The sequence below is a fragment of the Scomber japonicus genome, chromosome 9 (genome assembly GCF_027409825.1).
Source record: "Scomber japonicus isolate fScoJap1 chromosome 9, fScoJap1.pri, whole genome shotgun sequence".
In the NCBI taxonomy this organism is placed as follows: Eukaryota; Metazoa; Chordata; class Actinopteri; order Scombriformes; family Scombridae; genus Scomber; species Scomber japonicus.
In genome coordinates, this window is record NC_070586.1 from 30,536,399 (window position 1) to 30,559,269 (window position 22,871).

Sequence of the window (22,871 nt, forward strand, 5' to 3'; positions counted from 1 at the left end):
GACACAACCAATATGATAATCTCATATTATATCTGTTTAAGGGTCCATATTTAATTCTCCTTTTTTTGTATTATTGCAGTGATAGCGTTCATTTTTTATTAGGATTTATGTATAACTTCTCTAGATTTAGTTTAAGTGGTCGGGGGGCAGACACAGTTTATATTGTGTTTAGGCTCTAATGGCAGCACAGAGTAGCCTGAAGGACATCAACTCCACTTCTTGGTCTGAACTCTGGGTTGCCAAGCTTTTTGTCTACTAATGAGCTCGGCCATGCTTCTGGGCATGAGAGCAGCTCCATCCAAGGTGGAATGTAAGTCATCTCTCCTAATCAGACCAGGTCTTCCCCAGAAAGTCTGCCAATTATCTGCAATGCCCATGTCATTTGCTGAACACTATTGTGACAGAACCAGAAATTCATGGCTCCCAAAAAATGGATCTTAAACACTTTTGTGATCCCCTGACTTTTCCTCTAGCACCATCAGGTCAAAATCTCAATTTGTCCAGTTCTTTGGTTAATGACCAAATACCTGCAAAACATGACATTCCAATGAGCCTCACTTGCACTTTTTGTTTAGTACTGACAAGTTAACATTGCCTTGCTAACATGCTAAACCTAAAGCATGGATGTAGAGTGTTTTTTGTAAAACTGAATGACCAGAGTGTCAGCTGGAAACAGAGCGAGACAGAGAGGAATATATTATAAGTGGGTGTGCTAGGCCTGTGAAAGCTCAAATAATTTTGCGATATAGAAGAGGGACTAGATTTGACACAAAAGCCTCTCCCAAAAGGAAGCAGATGTCCTTGAGGTGGTGTAGCGTTAAGTAGAGTTAACATGGCAGCAAAGAGCTAAGTAAGGCAGCAGAGAACAGCAGGGACAGTTTGGCTATGGGAGGGAGGGAGTCATCTACCAGCCATACTTTGACATCTATAGAGGGCATGACTGCTGGCACAATCTCTATCACACTTCTATTTTGGATGACAAACACTCACATATATGGTTACATGTGTATAAACTGTAGTTAGAATGACATGTTGGCTCTCTCTTTTCCGCTTGAAGGTTATCAGAGTCAAATTGTCCTGCATCATCCACAACATGAGTTCCAAAGCCTGAGGAGCTGTTGTGCAGACTTGGTAAAACATGAAAACCACTCTGCCTCATGCCATGAGCCTTAAGTGGCACAAACACCAATCCTAATAATCCTTGACAGTGAAATTGGACTGCATTTCTTGATCATTACTGACTCATGCTGTGGTTCCCCTCCCACATCAGTGTGCAGCTCACAGCAGAAATCTTGCACTCAACAAGAATTTATGACTCAGTACGAAACTTAAAACTGTCGTGCATGTGCTTTTCTTAACCACATACAGCATTTAATTACATTTAATACAGTAATTCACTGATTTTTACAGACAGACCGATCATAATGCGCTGAACAGTTTGGAAGGCCAGTTTAATACTATATGTAGGAGCTTTATTGTCAGAAACCAGAGCAGGGAACACACTGTGAGAGATATGTGGTGGGTTGAAGCTACAGAAAGAGTTCAGGAGCTGAGGGAACCTTGCTGTGTCAAATAACCTCAAATGCTGCTCTGGGTAATGCATTCCCCCTCAAGTCACTGAGCTGTTTTGGGAAATAGCACCATAAAGTCATCACCACAATGTGGAAAGAACACAGAAATGTGGGAGCAGTGAAAAGACTGACTGACCTTGATGGAGCTTATTAGCATAAAGCAGCCCTTTGGGTCCCACATACTGGGTGGTTGTGGTGTGTATGCGGAAATGTACTCAGTACTACAAGCTGCTTCCCATAACCTTGTATCATACCAACTCAGAGAATAAAAATAGGATAACATAGCTGTCGTGTTCACTGCTCACTGTATCTACAAATGGAAATGGAGAGTAACAGATTACATGGTGTATAATAGGATTGCTGTAATCTTGTGACCGCTAAAACAATTTAGTGTTACAGTAACCGTGAACACCTTGAGAGGAAGACTCCCCACAGTAATTGGATATGAGGCTTTTATCAAACATTCGGTGGAACTGATCTCTTGAAACTAAGTTTGTGATTGCATTACTCTTTAAAAGTCAGTTGGTTTCATTTGATTTTATCATCCATGAATATTTGGAAGCATATTAATCCAGTAGTAATGAGATCAGACTGATGATTTTAATATTTAAAGCTGCTGTAATTGATTTTTTGGCTACTTTGGGTTTGCAGAACAAGCTGAAAACACAATATTGACTTATTACCACCTCATTTACACATTCAGGAGACACACATCAACATTAGCATTCATTTGAAGTCTCAGGCAACCTGATGACCTTATAATCAATGTCTTTTTAGCTCTGTTTTGGTCAAAGCTAAATGGCACCATAGAGCTGATGGGAGCTACAAAGTTGGATGATAATTATTATCACTACAAGAAACCACTTTCACATTACACTTTGTCGATTCATCCATTATTTATATAAAAAATAAAACAGGCTTGCTTTTGTGAATGTGTGTGGGTAAATGTTTATTTGAGTAGGTTCAAGGTGGAGATGCTGATCAATACAAGACGCATATGATTTATTCAGATGCTTCTGACTTCAAACTTTTACTTTCCTGCTTGAAAAATTCTATGTATCAGACTCACATGCTGGTGTAGGAGAGGACAAGTTACATCAATGCTCAAGTGATTTTTACTCTCTGAGTCTGGAAATTACACCCCACTTTTCAAAATCCTGTTTGTATCCACCCCGCTTTCAAAGTCTCTTTATCATTCTATTAATTGCTAAAATTGTGTTTCATCATACCGTTGGGCCGGCCGTCAGATTCTGGTTGTGAATATGAATTGAGCTGCTGATTGTAAGACTATTTTCTCTCTAGACCTGTTAGTGTTAGGCTAATGACTGAGCCCACACCTTGCTAGGTAATGTTATAACTCGACCCCGCTTTCATATCAGAGATCAGATGAGGTGGAGGTGTCTGGAAAGCAGCGAGGGCAAGGCAGGGAGAAGCAGCACTGAGTTGCAGGTAGGCTATATGTGCTGCATGAATACGTGGTGTGATATATTTTGAAACTTAAGGATGTAACGTAGGCTATTATTGTCAATGACTTTTCAATTAACTCAGTTTATTAATCTGAAAGTGATCAGTAACATCATCATCACTGATAATGACAAATTATTGATTTATTGGTTGTGCCACAATAATCCATAGAGCTGTCAATCCTACTCTTCAAAAAGAAATATATAGATCCATAAATTAATAACTCAACATGTGACATTTAGTACAGCCATGGGTAAAACAATACAGAAGAAAAGGGAACATTTTCTTATGCATATTTTCTGCTATTCTGGCAGAATGTCAGATGATGACTGATGTAATTATTTCCTGGATTTTGTATTGGGTACTGTATCACCAAGTGTGTGTAGAAATGCAGGCAATGGGATTAAACTGTAATGTTTGTTTTAGAGGAGGACTCCCAGACCTTTGTTTTATTGTGCCCCCCGCCCCCTTCTCGATCCAAAGTTACGCCCTTGCTTTTACTGGCCCTGTAAAAGTCATAGATTATTTTGTGTGGTCTGTTGCCACTGAGTGTGCTTATGCTTTCTTTATGGTCCTATTAAAGGCTGGAACAACTCTGTACTGTAACAGCCCTTCTACAAGTGAGATCATCTTCCTCCTTTGTTTGGTAACTTTCCCTGCAGACAACAGTTTGTTCCTTATCATATTAACTGTAAACTCACTAAACCTGATCAAAGCCGTTTTTTCCTATTCATTTGCCAAAATCAAGGCCTAAAGGCATCTTAACGACTCAGTGGTTTACAGCAGTTTTTGAGAAATGTGGAGCAGTTCTTCCTCAGTTGGACTGGTTTGAGCATGTGGGACCACTGCAATCCAAACCAATTTACCAGAGATCTTGTTGAGAGACTGGCTCCTCACTGAGTTTCCAAAGCAGCCTGAAGCTTCATCTGGAGAAAGGATGTGATCTGACTAGCTATACCTACAGCACAGTTTGCTTGATTTTTTGTGTGAAATATAACCCAAATCATGTTTGAAATTAATTGTAATCAATGAAAATCACCCATCACGTGGTCCATTCACAGAAAACAGGTCATTCTGTATTGTTTCTGTAGTTGATCCTTGAAAAATGGTCTAAAACTGAATGCTTTCTTAATCCCCACACATGCATCAGTATTGTATGTGCACACACACACACACACACACACATATATACATGCATACACACTACCTTGGTGCTGCCTATACAGTTATACTATCTTGGAGGCAGAGCAACGCTGGGCCTAATTGTGTCTTGGAGCTACTGTGCTGCTCATCTCTGGAGATCTCATTATAAGATCCACAAGCTGTTCAGGCACGTACCAACTCTCTTCAGTCTCTCATCCTATCAGCTTGTACAGCATAACTGTCTGAAATCTCCATCGCCCCTTTGCAGTATTGACAGAATAAAGCAATTATTGTTGATTAGGAAATTGCACCGTGCACCTAAAGAGAGACACATAGAGACAAAGAGATAAACTGCTCGGTGAGGTGTTTGATCTTGCAGTTAGCTGTCAATAGCGAGTGTCGAGTTAATACCGCTGATCCATGCCCTGAGAGCAGTGCGTGTTTCAAAGTCTTCAGAAAGTTTTGTCCATTTGGCAGCAGACAGAGCTGACGAAGTGCCCAAAGCGTAACTTCTTTTTTCACTATCCTGCTCAGGTTCCATGCTACTGAACATTTTTCATTTGTTTAACCCTCTCCTCTGTCTCAGGTACAACTCATATGAAAGGGAAATTTTCAGCATTTTCAGAAAATATGTTGATATAAAACATAGTAAGTACAAAAACAACTTATATTTTTATCTGTGAATTCTGTCTGATGTGATTAGTTTGTAACATGTAAAAATTCTAATCTCAACACCTGATTTGGTCTGGTTTATGTTGCTTCCCTTGCCCTTTCTGCCTCTGTCCCTGCCTTCAGCCCCACACTCTCTTCTCTTGACACTGCCATTCTTCACCTGTCCACCACATTTTCTTGCCTGGTTCCAACATCCACCTGCTCACCTGTTGCCATGCCGAAATCATCTTCACTTGCTGCCCATTATCTCATCCCCCACAGCACCAGACGTGTAAGCCTGTAGTTCGGATTTTGATCATTATAACCTTTCTGCATTTGATTTCTCCTCCTGTTTGCCCCATGCACACAACCATGACAGAGTAAATATTAACACAAATATAAAATGGATAATACCATAACTCCCAAGTCTTCTAATTACTCAGTTACATTTTGCTCCTTTACTATTCAAAATGCAACTTGAGTAACATAACTTGTGGACTATCTTTAAATCGTTATATTTTTTTGTATGTGTACTTGCTAAATTATCATCAACCCAATAATGTCCAACATTTTCACAATAAAATAGTTTGGCAGTTTAAAAAAAGAAGCTTACTACAGGTTTGAATTACTGTTCTGAACTGATATTCCAAAGGGGTTTGGGTCCTGATAATACAAATAGAATCAGGTTACAGCCACCATATCACTTGTAGAGATGTTTCTGATGGCCAAGGTAAGAAAGGAATAGCTCGGCATATGTGTTAATATGTTTTGAGATGAGAAGATGTTATCAAGTGCAGAGCTGGAGACACGGCAGGCAAGGAGGGATATATTATATATATTGCTCAAGGACACTTCAGTGGATTAAACCTACCTATAAGCAAAGCCTCATTGAATGACATTTTAATAGTCCAATACCTTACATCTGGCATTTACTTGAGTATTCTGTTACTTTATGTGCATATTGCTACTTAATGCCTTTGTACAGTATGTGACAAGGAGAAGTGTTGTGTGGGCTCAGAATGAATGGAGTGTCATTAGATAGGCTCAGATGAAGACTATTAAAGAGAGTTGAAATATTGAATAGAAAAAATTTACCTCAAGAAGGACTCATAAACTATGTGACATTAATCTGTACAGAAATTACCCACTCAAAGTTGTAAAGTCCCCAATGATGGATTTGAGTAGACCTAGCCAAAAGAGTCATTTTAATTATATAAGCTGAAATTAAAAAAAATATTACATGTGATGATTGTTGGATACATCTAAACCTCCACAGGTAACATTTGCATTTGTGTTTATGGTAACCCCTTAAAGTTTTGTAGCAGTCGCCCACTTTTGGGTCTTGCTGTCATTTCCATTTTCCCAGATCAGTTGTAGCTGAATGTTGAAACTTCTCTGAGTTGATTGAAGGGTTATTCAGATCACCTGTTGTGCAGGGTGCAGGGACTGACTCCTCTCTTGGCCAATCAGGGTGTGATGATAACTTTTCTTTGGGGATTAAGAAAAAGTGGAAAATTGCACACTCATGTTATTCTGATCTTTCCTCCATTTACTGCAGACCTCATTTTGGCGGATATTGTCAGTCACTGTCAGACAATCTAGTCTGTTCAAGCCCTTTTTTGCTTTTCTGATTACGAGCACTTTTAAACATTATGGAGCCTATTTTGAGTGAATATTTTAAAAAGTCAACTTTCACCTGCATTAGGGGAATTTTAGTGCTCTTTGTGCAAGTTTTTCTCTCCCTAAAGATAGCCCAGCACCTACAGGCTTTGTTTTGTTTATTTTTATTGGACCTTGCTTTATACATTTATACATGTATTTTTTTTTATTCTGAAGGAACTTGTGACATTTGTTTCTCCAAGTAAATATCTTGTATTTTTATGTGGCTGGGAACTGGTGGTTAAGTCTGGGGAATCACTACCGTCACACTTTGCTCATTAAAACTTTTGCACTTTTTCCCTTATCGAGCCAGCTATCTGTCCAGATCTCTCTGCTTTTCCAAACACGCCAGTAATTGCTGTCAGTTTTTCTGGAGATAAATCTTCAATAGTTCTCCTGGCTCTCTCATAGTTACATATTGACTGTATGTTCAAACCGTATCCATTCATGGTGGTCCAGGGAGTTAGCATTTGGTTTGGTCTCCACAATAGAAATGCTACATTTGGCAGCACTTCTATTAGTTGAAAGCAAACCCACCAACCCTTGAACCCACTCCCCACATATACCCCCCACCCCGCAGCTGTCTGAATAATAAAGTCACCTTTCCCTCTTGGCTGCTGCCCAGGTATAAAAAGAGTATTGTCAGCATCACAATGAGAACGAACGAGGGTCCCCTACTGCTCATGAGACGGATGCGGTGTCCTTGTCCACCCCCCCACCGCCCCCCTCCTCTTCCCTCAAGCTTCAACACCATTTCCTGCTCCCAGCCCCTCATCCTCCACCAGCACATCACTCACTGTCACTCTGTCATCCACTCTCAGTGAAAATTAAACCTTTAATACAGACTAACCTTCCCTTTCACCTGCAGCGACGGGCTCAGTAGCTATTGTCTGGTGCTCAAGCATACTAATACATGCTGTGCAACTGTAACTATACTTTCAAAAGGCTATAGCTTAATCCCTTTATAACCCAAACCTTAAATTCTACACCTCTCAAAATGAATCCCTATAGTAAGAAACTCTCTCACTTTCGAGTTTGTACAGACCAAACAAAAGGCTTCGATCTTTATTCTAACTTTTGTGGTTAGTTGCAAAGGTTAAAGTTTGATACTTATAGATAGGTGCAGTACCACTACCCTAATTCCAACATTAATTTAAACAAGTTCAAATAATTAAAACTTTTCTTTATGTCATTTTCCTTAATCATAACACACACATGCACACAAGTAATTTAACAAAGGTACAGCTAAACTGCAAACAGTGGCTCGCTCCATCTCTGCTTTCTGCCATCTGTACCACAGTTCCTCTGAGCCCTGCTGTAAATCGACTCTGCAGGCGAGACTCTGTGGCACAAAGCTGTAACCCACTGAATCCATTCATTCTATCAGGTGAGGTAACATTATTCTGCAGGTGTTAAGTCTGGGGAAACCCATATTGCTAGAATAATAATTTCCCGGTTCAGGCTATTTCCTTACACGGAGGCCGTGAGACATTGTACTGGCAGTGTGTTTGTAAACCTTGTCGCAGACCAGAATAAGATATTACCATAGAAGTGGCTGAAGCAGTCTTCGTTTAGAGGACACACAGATGATGCATTGCTTATATGAAATGATTAGAGGCAAAGAAGCATGACGTGGTGGCAAGTGCAGGCAATCTCTCAGGATAAACCAGCTGGAAACCAAATTAAAATGGGCCTTTGGAACATGCAGGTTGAATAGCATGGCTAACCCCAGTAAAGAGGACTTTCACTTTCCATTGCCTCCAAACGTACAGTATTTCTGGGCTTGAGGACATTGGAGAAATAGATTGGACACACAAGGGATCCTCTTGTAAATGCAACAACTGTATTCAGTGCTTTCAAGATAGACGGCAATTATTTGGCTTACATTCTACTGTATATAATGTCTATTTTAAAAGGGTAAAAAATGCATTATTATTTTTGCTTTAATTATTTAGATTATTGAGAATCCTGTAGAAGAGGTTTAATATTACTTGATGGCTATGAACATATTGGGCTAAAGGCTAAAGCTAAAAAAAAACAACCTTACAGCAATGTACTGTAGAAGACTTTGGAAGACGTATCATATGATTATTTAGTTCTAACAAACCCTGTGTGGTTGCTATGGTTACATATGCGTTCAAACTGTACAACCATTTTCACTTGGTTTCAACATTGCTAATGTTACCCTCCGGTAGCATCCAGGATCAGGAATGGTTTGATGATTTCGCTATTCTTGGGAAGGAGATCAGTATACAACCTGCTAATGTTTTTTCAATCAATTTACACTGTGTATCAATAAAAGTAATGTTATTAGTGCATAACTAGTAAAAAGATTGTAGGCATCTCTGGAACATATTCAAATTAAAAGCATGTCAAACACTTTCATGTAAGTCGTTCAAAAAAACCCACATTTTTCACTTCGACATGAGAAAAACTGTAGCAAGTAAACACATTTCACTCCAAGTATAATAACTGGAAAGCTTTCAGTGCTTTCTGAAGACCTGTTATCCAGTGGGTGGGCTGAAACCGTTGCAGCACATACAGTAGGGCCAGAAACCTGATGGAGGCTTGATGTGTTTGTAAGTGCAGGTACAACAAAAGACAGGCAATTGTGGTGGTTCTGTTAATAACTGGCTCTACAATAGTACAAAAGAAAATGTGTAGTTTTTATGTAAGACAGAGCTAAGAACACCTGGGGCACAAAAGGTGACAGTGAATTATATGAACTGATGACAGACATATAAAAACGTGTGCAAAGTGAAAGACTGGGAGACTTCTTCATCATAAAAATGATTTTATTATCCTAATTGTTATCAGAGGACAGATATCAATTTTTCACTTTTTACAATATATTACTATCATTAGACTGTTTTTATACATTGTTTTATATATTAATAACTTTCAAATAATTTTGTACATGCTTTTGGGACTGACATTCCCTGGTCAGATGAAGCAGAAAAATGAGCAAAAAAAGGCACATGATTGCTCCTGTCCACAGTGAGCAATACAGTCCAAAGAAAACAAAGTACCGTAGTGGTTTGTGTGAGTGCAGGTGAAATGCTTCCCAATTCAGATGATAGGCAGCCCCTTAGAAGCCTATTACATGTCTTGCCAGGGCAGGGCAATATGTCCGACGCAATTTTCCGAATCACAGCCCAAAATAATCACTTTGACGTGGCGAGTGACCGCAATTATATCTTTTGATTTGCTCGGACGCACACAAAAACAAAACACATACATTCTCTCTTTCTCGTCTCCCGAGATCTGATAGTTTTACAGTGGAAATAAAAGAATTACTAGGATTTTGAACCACCTTCAGGGGCTTCGCTGAGGTGTCTTGTTACTCTGTTCTATACATGTAGCTGAATGTCAGAAATGTGGGCCATCTCAAACGGTGCAGCTTGCCGTAAGGTCTCTGTGAATGCACAGCTCAGTGGAACACATGAATTGATCGTATTCTTCTTTAAGACTCACTGTTGGAAAGCTCTGTGGTCTGAAGGAAGCTAAGTGTGCAGTGTAGTCTGTAGTGTGAAATATCACACACTAGCACCACCGGTCCCTGCTCCTCTCGGAACTGTCCACAGTTTGAGATCCAACTGCGACTTGAAACATTGCCCAAACTGTCTCGGAGGTTGTTCTCTGGCTTCAGTGCCTGGGATGCTTAATCCAGTTTCGTATCATCCACTTCTGACCGGAGCATCGTTGCACCACCAGGCGAAGGCCAAAGTTGGCATCTTTGGACATTTCTACCTCCAAACATCGACCAGTGTCCCTGCTGATGATTGGGCCATTCTGCAACAAAAAAAACATGTAAAAATATGACCCAATTTTCTTAACAGTCTAGGGATAAAAACAGATGGCTCTACCCATTCGCAGAATTACTCCCATTTCCCAGTACTTGTTACCATGGGATCAATTATAGTTATTACCCATTCAGTGATGGAATACTTCAAAACACACTCTTCAGTCTTGTTTTGGTTGCTATTACATGTGGTGTGTTTGAAATGTCACATTGGTGAAGATCAGCGTCAGAGCAGATCATATGTTTTATTTTTACCTGCGTAAAGTCCCACAGCCTCTGAGAAATCCTTGAAACAGCATCACATTTTTTCAGACTGGGAGTACGTCCTCTGCCATCATCAACAAGGCATTTTGTGTCAGGCAGGAAGGTGGTCGAGCCCAGGGGTCCCAGCTGAAGAAGCCCCTCATTAGAGTAGCGGGCGAGCTGCAACACAGAGATAACCGATGTGTTACGCTGCTGGACTCAAGTAGCTACAACAGCAGCAATCATAGCTGCAGAAAACAAATACTTGATTTTTTAGAAAGCATCTCAGTATCTGTGGAAAGCACGAACTGTAAGTGATAAAACAGAGAGAAACAGAGAAAACTGAATGCAGTCTGCAATGATACTGTTTGACTGTTTTAACTTGTTTAAAAAACTTTTGGATCGTTTACAGCCAATATGTTATACTGGAGGAATCTCTGTTTTGCTAGGTGTCTGTCTATTATAAATATTTAAACTGAAATCAATGCCATTGATAATTTATAATTTCATAGATGTGATTTAAAGTAAGTTTAACCACAATGCATAGCGTGTTCCAGCAGCTACTAAGAGTACATTTAGCTGGGATTTTTCTCTCTATTGTGATTGAATTTAGCAACTATGCCATAAAATTTCATTATGTGGAATAGCAAAATTAATTACCAAGATGCCAGTTCATCAAATAGACTTTTTTAATTAACAGGTAAGATAAAAATATCAGTGAGTACATTTCTTTAGATAAGGCTAATCATGGCTTTCTCCCCAGTAGTTTTCATTTGATGTACCATAGCTTTCTTGATTTAGCTGTGTTTCTGTTTTTGTGTGCAACAATGGCTGTAAGAGTCCACAAATGAGTAGTTACTGCAAATTTGAAAAAAAAAATATTTCTATGACATTCATTTGTTTTGTGGTAACATTTAGATCTTAACTTAGTTTTCACCAATTAATTAACCATTGATTTTTAAATGGGAAAACTATCTATATTCAAAATGAAATAATTCCTCCATTCAAAGTCTCTAGTGGCCATGAGAGACATGATAATGTCTCCAGAAAACAATGAACCAGGATAATTCACTAATGTCCTTTCAACTGTGCATGAAGCTTCATCTAATAAAATGTCTCATTGTTACATGTCATTTTGTAGATAATAATACTGTAGTGTTCAACATTGCATGGAAACCAGTGTACAGCTTATTAATACCACAATATTTCTCCAAACCAAAACTCAATCCCTCACTGTTTAATCCTGCACATGAAAGGCTCTGTGATGATACGTATCTATTACGTAAGGACACAGTAGAGGTAGCATTTATTATTTATGTGATCCTCTCTGAAAAAAATGATATGCCAAAGATAGGGAGGTCTTCAGAACGGCAGCAGCCCTGCTTCGAGGGAGAACACACTCACGAGTGTCCTGTACCCCCACCCCCCCACCACCACACACACACACACACACACACGCACACACAGTCATCCATTAAAGCACAGACTAGGTACTGCTGCTATTTTATGTGATTTGCAGCCGTGGAAGAATCCTGACTGCTGGAAAGTTGACTTATGAGAAATGTGTCTTCCAATGGTTCACTGATGCAAATATATGCTGCCTGATCTTCCAGATTTTCTGAAGGTTAGACCAAGAAAATTAGTCATATTTTATGACTAAAGCAGATCCTTGTGACTACCCTACCTGTATCTACACGCCTGTAATTGAATCTCTTCAAACAGTACAGCAGGAGGAAAACCCTTTTTCTGCTGTCACATACTGATAGTCCCTTATTCAAGTACCATAGTTAATCAATTTTAGCATGTAAAATCTCTCTGAACTGATAACTTTTTCTGAGTGGAGGGTTTCTGGAGCATGGATGAAGAAAATAGAGATGCAGTATGGCAAGTGGTCTGTGTAGGTGTTGCCCCTTGTAAGAAGAGACTGCGGGTGGGTTTTAATCCAATATTCTGCCCTGAAAAGCCACTTGGAACAAATAGGAAAACAACTCAGTACCACTTTGTGTGTCACTAAGGGTTCACTGGAGCTACTTAGGCTGTTCATAAGGATAACTCTTTGGACTGAGGAACATCAGACATTTACATAAACACAATTTAAATTCTCAACCTGTTGCAAGACACATAATGCACAAAACAGTTTTGTGAAGGTGGTATTTTAAGGTCATTATTACAGGCAGTTTGATTAAGAATCCTTCATGGCATTTTATGTTGCTATCTTAGGTCTTTCGAGGTTATAATGCAGTAAGCAGATTTATCCTTGGTGTAAACTATAACTGGGCACAAGAAATCCCCCCCCCCCCGACATAATCCTCACTAATACCTGTTTACAGCTCAGTCTGGAAGCCTTTTATACGCTAACACATTTAAAATGGGACCATAACAAATAATTAACGCAAGGAAATTATTCTGCCAAGCCAATTAACCTGTGCCTCTGCAGCAACATTAGACGCTCCATTGCATCCCCAGCACAGTGAAAGTTTTAGAGCCACTTTCTGGAGGTCAAGCTAATCACGAGTTTCTTAATGAGCTCATTAATGGTGCAACGCTGTGACAATGTAAATGTAAGATGCTGCCTTTTGGACACGGTGTCGGGTTGTAACCGTCACATTTCTACCTTTCTAGTACCTCGCTCCACCAGGAAGTTATGAGTACATTTATGCCACAGATTACAGCAAATGTTTTAAGAAGGGCTTGGCTTGGGACCTATCACATGTCCTCTCCGTATGGCACTATAGCTTCCAGCCTTTCAAACAAACCTTTATGGAGACTTAAGGGGCCCCACAGCGTAAACAGTGCTGCGGGTGTCCATCTGCACCATGCACAGCCAAGCGCACCGCACATAATTGGGATTCCTTATCCCATGACAGAGAATACTGTAGTTTTTCTTTAAGTCATAATCTGTGCTATATTCATAGTAACAGTATTTATAGTTGGCAGGGGTAGTAATAGCCAACAAGAGCTGAAACTCTAATCTCATCAATAGAAAATCCAGGGGAAAAAAAGTGTTATTTACTTAAAGTGACTAAGCAATAGTGTGCATGTACAGGGCAACGAGGCAGGCTTTGTAGCTCTATCACCATGCTTCCACTGCATTACACTATTGGACAAAGGTGAGACATTATCCATGATTTAGATTTCCACTGGGAGAGTCGGCAGAGAGACTCATTCTCAGAAGCACAATAAAGATTTATTCTGTGCAATTATATTTTTTTTTCGTAAGTAAAAGGAGCATGGTAAAAGGAATGCAAAATCACACTGTCCCACAAAATTGAATTCGTCCCGCTCCCAGTAATGTCGGTCATCACTGTAATCTAATGATACAAAGACACAAAATTCATCTCCATTTGTTTATTTCCCCAGGGGATCAGGATTAAAAGAGTCAGTGAAGCTTTACATTACTGGACCCCATGGAGCTCTCACTGAAGGAGAAGAGAGGAGAGGCCGGTGAGCTGCTGCTGCTGCTGCTGCTGCTGCTGCTGCTGCTGTTGCTGTTGCTGCTGCTGGCCTCCTTTTCATATTCTCTCATGACACATAATGAACATGTCGCTCAGCGGCGAGAGAAGCAGTAGATGTAAGAAAAATGATACATGAATAGCATTTGCAGGATTTCTCTACCAGACTGGCTTTTGTTTCACAGCACAAAAGGAAAATAAGCACAAAGATACAAGACAACACCCTCCCACCCACTGTGACATTTGTCCTGGTATCTATTTAAGTAAAGGTTATGTTTAACACATCAGTTCTTTCTTTCCAGCAGCATCCTACTGTATATTCATATAATTACATGCACTCTCACCTGGGAGTGCCCTAGTTTTTCAGTCTTTCCTGCTGAGCGGTTTGAACAGAGCCTCTGGAAATGGCAATGCTTTGCTTAGTTGTACAGTCACAAGAGCAATGTCTGCATCACCTTCAACAGTTTGCTATTAGAGTCATCTCATTTAGAGCTGTCGTTTTTTCCACTGCTCTCTTTTACCATCAAAAAAATACTGGTGTACAATGAGACCTATTTATCCAAATGTACTATGATCTGTACAAAAACAGCACATTTAGGATGCTAGGTGGTACAAGAGTGCAAACTGGCAATATATCTCTCACTGATGATACTGTAATTTGAAGAGATTATTAGAAAAAGAAACAAAATTGGAGTCTAATCAAGTCTTACTTTATGCAATAAACCTGAGAATAAAACTGTGTATTTAAAAGCAACTTAATTCCAGATTTTGCACATTTAAATGCAGGTGTAGAGTAGCACAACACTATAATTAAGCATGTTGACTGATGTTTTTCACATTTTCAAGTGGCAACACATCATCCGTGTGTATTCTTATTTCATATTCTTTAATTCTGTAATACTCTGAATCTGTTCTGAATCCTTATCGACCCTGCAGGAGGCGGAAGTGCTAATTGAATAAGAGAGGAGGCAGGATGCAGCCTTCTGTTCCTCTCTGAATGGAAACAAATAGAGGGGTTATACTATTTACTATGACTGATGCACATGGATTACTACATATGCATATGAATCAAACTGCTACCTACACAGCATTTGCTTTACGCTTTGGTTGAATGTGGGTTTTTTTAGCACAGGATGACACAGCTGCAGTAGGAGCATCCAGCTATATATCAAGTTGTATTACATATACTCACTTTATTTGTTTTTCTTTCTTTTTCAACATTTACATCCTTTATAGGTCTTAGACACAAGGTACACCCACACAGGTTCAAGATATACACTGTGGGGGTGTTAAAGACCATATTGCTGTCATCTACTTGAACCTCCTGATGGTGTCAGACAACTTAAACCTTTTATGATTCTTAGAAGTGTAAAATTTGGCGACCTTGGACACTTTTAAAGTACAACTCCACCAAATATCAACCTGAGATGTGATTCAAATCAGACAGAGTAGAACTGAAAACGTGTTGGTAAGTGCTTGGTAATCAGTTACAATTACACCTCCAGAATACCTGTTAAGCATGTGCATCCTGATTGAATACACACACACACACACACACACACACAGACTTACACACACCATCTATGTAGATCACATATAGACTTAGAATTCACTGCATTTAGGTGTAATTTTGGGTATCATCTCATAATCAGCTCTCAGTGTGTTGTAGCTGCAGTGATGTGTGTAGGAGTTTATAGTTCTGGTCCATGAGAAGCAATCAGGCAATCATTTTTCTCTCTAGTGCTTTTTCCTCCAATCCAACAATCACTGAATAAAATGTGATTTAACTCAAAGGGGGCTTGAAGAGAAGCTTGCATCAACTTGAAGAAAGCGTTATTGTAGAACATGTTGGTTTAGGAATACGAGCATGAGTACTTTCTGAACATGAACACACAAACAGCTCACGAGTGTGGTCTGACCTGGGAGGACATGCCATGACAGGGGTAGAGGATGGCTTTGTCGTCGTCCTCTGAGCCCTGGTCCAGGCAGTAGCCGCTAGCCTTGCTGTTCCTCACCTGAAAAACACATCAGGAGGACCTGTTACTTTAAGATTTTGTGAATTCTTTTTTTAAAGGTGAGAATTACTTTGGGAGTTAGAAAGAGAAAAGAGTGGGGGTAGAGCAGATGGCAGGTGCAAGGCCATCAGGATAAAAGATTATTTTCCAGCGAGCATTTCAAAAGAATATTTTGACATTTGGGAAATATGCTTATTCATTTTGCTGAGTGTTGGATGAGAATATTGATACCACTCTCATTTCTAGTTATTCAAAATGTTTCTCTCCCACTGTTTTGTGAAGCTAGCTGTAGCTTCATTTTTGATGTAGAGCTGTATTGATCTTCTCATCTTGCTCTTAGCAAGAATGCAAATAGCATATTTCTCCAAATGTTGAACTATGCCTTGAATTGAAATTGAACAGTAATTATTGCACAAGTTATGATGGAGGGGAGGACCTAATTTCACTCCTTCGTTTTTTTCCCCCAGTAGTATGGCTCTTAATATAAAAAATGTTGAATTTACTCCTCTCTAAGATGATAATTGAGTTGAGATGAAATAATTATCAATCTAAATCTTGAACATATAAAATATTTCATATGAAAGTAAAATGTACATATCCTGAACTCATATATGTAAATTAACATGGTTTTTGAAGAATTTGCACAAAAAGTACCTCCTGCCTGCCAGGTTGTCTTTCTGTTATTACATTTGCTGCAGAACTGAAACAGAACGCGAATCAATTGCCTTTGTTTATTTGGGATGGCTCTGTTCCCTTGAAACTGACCCCCACTTTCATTCCTGCATGCATGTTACACCTCCTCCTGTCTACCAGATCCGTTGTGGCTTGTTCACACAACAGTGACTTCTATTATCCCACAGTGATGTCTGGGCCATGATAGGATATCATCATGCAGAGACCAGTCCCACTTCTGCCTCTGACTCTCCTCTAGGCCCCCAGATGGTGGTGTGCATTGAGCATGAGCTTTGGTTCTGTGTGATTTGAATGCGTATGGCTTCATTTCCAGGTTGTGACATATCTATCATGTGCTGTTGTCAGGGAAGGTTCCACCCCGCTGGTCTGGTCAGCATGGCCGAGTGCAGCGCTGATGCTCAGTGACAGATGAGACTCACTTCTGCTGTGGCAGCTGTGTGGCAACACAAGGTAACTGTTACCCAGCTTGTCGACAGATCTGAAATAGTGCCACTTAAGTGGCTGCCGCTCTGAGGAATCCATTAGCTGGGTGCCAGAGCCAAAACAAGGCAGGGGAAACAAAGGCAGGAGTCAAGTCACAGGGCTTTGATGAATCTAGGTTAATTTTGATGTATTCTGACATGCACTTGCGCACCATATAGATTTTCTTATGTTTTCAATTGTTAAAATTGATAGGAGTAAACATTGTGTGTCTTTCCATACCTCAAAATAGTGTCTGACTCTGGAGTGTGTTCAATTCTTCAACCTGTCATAATCGTGTTTTCTTCGCCTACTGTGCTGAGTGCGCAGCCAAGCTCAAAACAATCAAGTTGGAATGGAAAACTAATAAGTGTTTAATTAAAACTCATTATGAGGAAATTGCATCTAATCCTGTGTGGTGATGCTGCATTGCTATGGCAACAAGATACCTTTACCTTAAACTGGATACAGTGAATTCATTTGTATTTTCTTTATGTGTAATCTTTAATGTGGATAGCATCAGTCTGTCACTGTGATGATGCCTGATTGTTTAACTGTACTCATCAGTTTGTGTTTGATCACTATGGAAATAGTTTTGTTCTAACCAGAAATATATCACCAGCTGCTGACAGCTGTGCTGCAGATGAATGTTTTTCAATAAAGACTGTCACAAAAAAATCTGGATAATGCAGAGCACAGAAATTGTTCTCATCAACTAATTATGTATATTTATCAGCTATGGAATCAAATTAGCTGCCGTCCTGCGTGCATTCTGTTTAAACCACAGTACAGCAACAGAATTACAGATGATGATCCAGTGGAATTACCATGTTGAGTATTCCCAGTAATCTTGTTAGCAAGTATCTTTCTCACCTCGCCATATGTGATGGTGTTGTTGTAGATCCGCATCTCTGGGTAGACATGTTCAAGGTACCAGCGGAAATTCCGACACTGGAGTCTCTTCCTTAAAGCCAAGCGCTCAGAGACATCCCCAAAATCAACCCCCGGGTTCTGTCAACAAATGGCAAAAAAAAGAAAAAGACAAAATGACAAAATGTGACTATGCTGGCTTTCTAATGTTTTTCTTATTATTTGTAATAATTATTGTCCTGCCACATTTGTGAGGGATGTGATTTAAAATGTTTGAAAACTATATCACATATTGAGAATGACTGAGCAAAGAAGTTAGGGCAGATAGTGGAGAACTTAAATGGACAAGAAGCTCACAGAATACTATTCACACAGGTACATAAAACAACACACTCACTCACTTGTAACTCACTTTCCAGAGGAGATGTTGACAACCACTGTGTTGCATAGCAACGCAGGGGTGTGTGTGTATGAGTGTGTGCACTACACAGTGTCCAAAAACTTGGCAAAAGTTCACTTTTTGCTTAATATGAGTGCTGCAGCCTCTGTGGAGTTCACATTGTTTATACTATTTATCTTCATGTTGTCTGGCTTGGTGATGCTTTATTCTCCTGTTAATTCAGTAAGTATTGGGCTATTAAATTTATGTAGCTTAATAATATTTGTTTAAGTATGTGCATATACAGTACACTGTGTGAATGTGCATGAACATGATATAAACATATACTCTATTAATCACAGTAAATACATAGAACAAGCATATGAAACAACAAAGCCCTTCCTATAGAAACTGATTCAAAGGCACATACACACATACAGTATACCTGGACACACACAGTTGTCTTATCACAAATACTACTCATCAGTTTCCCTCTCTGTGTTTGAGGCTACAGAGAGCTGCTGAAGCTGCTTTCAACATCTGTTAATAATTAATTCTAATTGGAAATGTCCACTTTCCTCTTTTTTGTAGCCATTAAGCGACACTAACAAATGTATTTAATTTCAGCTAGATGTTGTTTGGTATTTGGATTTGGGGCTGGCCACTGTGGTGAATCATAAAGCCTTCCCCCACCAAAGTAATTGTGCTCTCAGCGGGTACCTCAGACAATAACAAGAATGTGTGATTGTGTGTATGGGTGTGTTGAGGGGAGGGGGAAGGTGTAGATGGAATAATCGTAGTGTTAGGTCTTTGTACTGTACACAAAATAACTCTGCGCCACAGGACAGCTGGGGTAATAACGTGCCATGCCACTGTGTTTGTAATTACACTGGAGGAGGGATGTGGCCTGATTGGCTAGTTTGTCAAAGTTGCTCCCCCGTCCTACCCAACATGTCTCCGTAATGCACACACACAATGGTAATATTTCCCCAGTTGGTGCTTCCTACCTACATTTAGTGAGTTTTTGGGAAATGGTATTTGTGCCAAATTTCTAGACGACATGCAGGCATCATCAGCCAATCACACCTCTGTGTGACTGCTATACTGCCCAGTATTATTTTGTTATGAACAGCAGTGTGTTGTTTTGGGCAATGTTCAGAGGTCTTTACTGACATTCTTCAGTGACAATCATCTCATTCTGCATGGCTGAAGAGGCAATTAGGATTCAATATTAAACTCTTTATTAATGAAAGTAGCTGTTATTATTTTGAAGCCCATCTCAAAAGACCCTTGAAAGCAATTAAGCTAAACTGACGTGCATGAAAATAGACTGATTAGACATAAGGCTCCTCTCTATCACTTGGTGCTCTTCTCTCATCTGTTTGGAGACAGACTTCACTGCTTCTTTGCTTTGCCTTTGCTTTACCACTAGTGTGAAGGTCAAGTGGGAAGAAATCTGAATTTTGAATTTCTATTGACTTGTGTCTCAAGAGACCTGGGCTGCATGTCTGAATGAGCAAGTGAGAGTGGAGAAGAGGGGGGAAAGGGAGCTAGGGGATTGTGAGAGGGAGTGATCTCAGAAAGAGAAGAACTTACGTTCATGGGAATGTTCCAGGCCATATAGACGTGGGATTTATATTCATCCATCCAAACCTCAGCAGCCCTCAGGGCATTGCGCTTAGCGTAGTAATCTATGTCATTGTTGTAGGGCTTCTTGGTGCGCTCAATGTGGGCCACTCTAGCACATGGCAGGACTTCCATACTTCCTCCACACTGCCACACCTAGAAAACAGCAAGAGAGATGTTTTAAATCAAATGTGGATTTCTTCACATAATTATATTTGAATTTATAAACATGATGGAAATGCAAATGCTTTGCAGTGGAAATAAACCATAACTGCAGTTTATGAAATAATGTGAACCAATTTGGACTCAGCAAGTCCTGCAACTAACTTTAACACATTTGTGACTTGGAGCCTTTTGACTCAAAATCAAGTATATCCAGGACCAAACATGAAATCATGCCACTGGAATTTCTCCTTTCTCTTATTCAGGGGTTGTTGCCTTTATGGATGTATTAACAACAAGCAGAAGCAATCTTTCACCACTCCAAAATATTAAACTTTGGAACACAGTGAGCATACAGATGGAGACATGGATTATGTTGCAGGAGTGGTTTGAGAAAATTTGTTACAACTTAGTTCTTATTGTTAGAATTTAAATCCTGAGATCTTGGTTCAGAGCAACAAAGCTACAACAAAGTCAGGCTGGGTGAGAAACAGGTTGTAAACACACCAACACTTTAGCTGGATTACTTGGACCAACTGTGATGGATGGAGAACGGAGAGCATGGTCGATCACTTTTCTTGAGTTGATAAGTTTTACCCAGGAAGATGGTGACATTATCAACATTGCACTTGAAACTGTTGGAGAGGACTATCCAAAGCTGTTGTGGGGTAATAGACCAGAGACATTTATGTCCATGTTAATCACACAACAGCTGGCTGGCATCTCGGGTTCAGCTCTTGATACGTTTGCATCATATTTTACAAACAAGCAGTTAAAGCAGTAAAACCTGCTCAGTCCAAACCACACAATAAGAAGAAACCGTCTTCAGTACGGTCAAGACCATCCTCAACAGCCTCATTCCTGAGTCATGGACCTAATTTTTTAGAAGGTCATGCTGAGGCATGTGCCGCTGCCTCTCAGAGGTGTCATGAATCTGTGGATAGAAATCAACTGTATTTGTTGTTTTGAAAAATTGCTTTTTTAATGTACAGCAGCGTGAGTCCACAATCACAAACCAGAAGTATAAAAAATAAATAAATCCAAGTAATGTCAAAGACAAACCAAAGTGATGTAATGCCAGACAATTATATATTTATAAAGATAAAGTGTACAGCTTAAATTAGACTCACAAGTCAGTCTCTGAACGCTTCACTCATTGAGACAGAGGACAATTTGCCAGGTTTTGTTGTTAAGACTAGGTGAAAACAATTAGTGTAAAAAAAACCTCTGCATTTCAGAATAATTCCAAGTACCCTTCATACTGGCGCAGTGACATGTAGCTCATTACAGAGGAGAATAGCGGGAGAGCATAATTTCGGGTAAGAGGTGCCCTTGACAAAATGTAATGGGCATAGGTCCGCTGCCACTCAATTAGAAATCTCCAGACTTCAGAAGCAGGGATCTCTGATTGTCTGATTGTCACAAGACAAAAACTTAAATAGGTGGAACTGTTCAAACAAATGTGCTCCGTGCTTTGAAAAGGAAAACCATAAAAATAAGTGCATCTCTGTGGAGTTGAGATTTTAAGACAGACATTTGTATTCATCTAGTTTTGCAAATTACTATGTAAATGATGGAGACACCTGTAGTCAATAAAGCTACAAAGACAGTGAAGTCACCTTTATATTTTGAAAGTAGCTGGAAGAACACCAAAGAACGTCCTGATGACACTATGCTATTGGTTACTGTCTAGATTCAGTGCAAGGGAACAAAAGTGTTTTTGCCCTTTATGACTTCAGTTTTTGTTTGCTTTTTAACTCTTTTCAACATTAGGAATTATACTAGATTTCCAAAAGGATGGAAGTTGGTGTCCTAACAAGAGACTCTTCTTTGTTTTTCTCATTGACTGTATCATGATAGCTCCCCAGTGAAGCCAAATGATCCTGGTCACCCCCTGGTGGCTGGTTGCAGTATATGTCATAAATCCTGCCCCTTCCATGTTAGTGGATCAGACATGAGCCAAACAAAAAAATTAAAGTACACGTCAAATAATGTTTTCTTGTCATTCATATCACACTGTGATTTTATAAGCTTTTGATGTGACTGAGGAAAAGAGACATGTTGCAAGCCTGAACAGTGCTGTCAGTGTTGTCAGTGTTTCATAAGAAACACTGTGGACGCAACACTTGAGGGTAGAGGCACTTTTTAGAAATTGTATGAGTGTGTTGCTTCATCAGCTGCATGTGGCGGGAACGCTGCCCAGCCTGGAGTGCCTGAGAGGCCTGCAGGAAATCCTGGAGGTGTTACAGTACATCGAAACAGATGTACCTGAAATTCAGCTGCACCTGGCAGAAATCATGTCCCCAATGATGGGGGGCGAGGGAGACATCCCCATGGGATAACCGTTCAACTGCATCACGGAACATGTGTCTCATGGGATATCTGGAGTCGTCGTGGCAAGCATTGTGAACTCGGTGAGCCTTGGAATCGCATCAAAGGCGTGGAAACCCGATGGAAGAAAGCAGCGCAAACTGGCAGGATTTCCACAAGGTAGATGAGGGTGTGGGGAAATTCCTTACGTATTGGAGGGTTAGGGGTAGCTCATGAGCCCAAACTTCTGCCTCTAACTCACCCTCTGTCCCCCCTCCCAATATCCCATCCCCCCAACCCCTCTACACACACTATTATCAAATAAAATTAAACTATTCTTGATTTACCTAAAAAAAAAATATTACATTTATA

At 39.9% G+C, this 22,871-nt stretch overlaps 1 protein-coding gene across 1 annotated transcript in view; it reads right to left on the reverse strand.

The window, feature by feature from the left end:
• Nucleotides 1-10,133: 10,133 nt before the first annotated feature.
• The window catches only part of galnt9 (polypeptide N-acetylgalactosaminyltransferase 9), a 92,444-nt gene continuing 79,706 nt past the window's right edge, over nt 10,134-22,871 (reverse strand). The window contains exons 7-11 of the mRNA XM_053326117.1: nt 19,998-20,183; nt 18,026-18,163; nt 15,905-16,000; nt 10,546-10,713; nt 10,134-10,280 (exon numbers count right to left, since the gene is read on the reverse strand). Coding sequence (XP_053182092.1) covers nt 10,134-10,280; nt 10,546-10,713; nt 15,905-16,000; nt 18,026-18,163; nt 19,998-20,183 — 735 coding nt within the window. The remainder of the gene's footprint in view (nt 10,281-10,545; nt 10,714-15,904; nt 16,001-18,025; nt 18,164-19,997; nt 20,184-22,871) is intronic.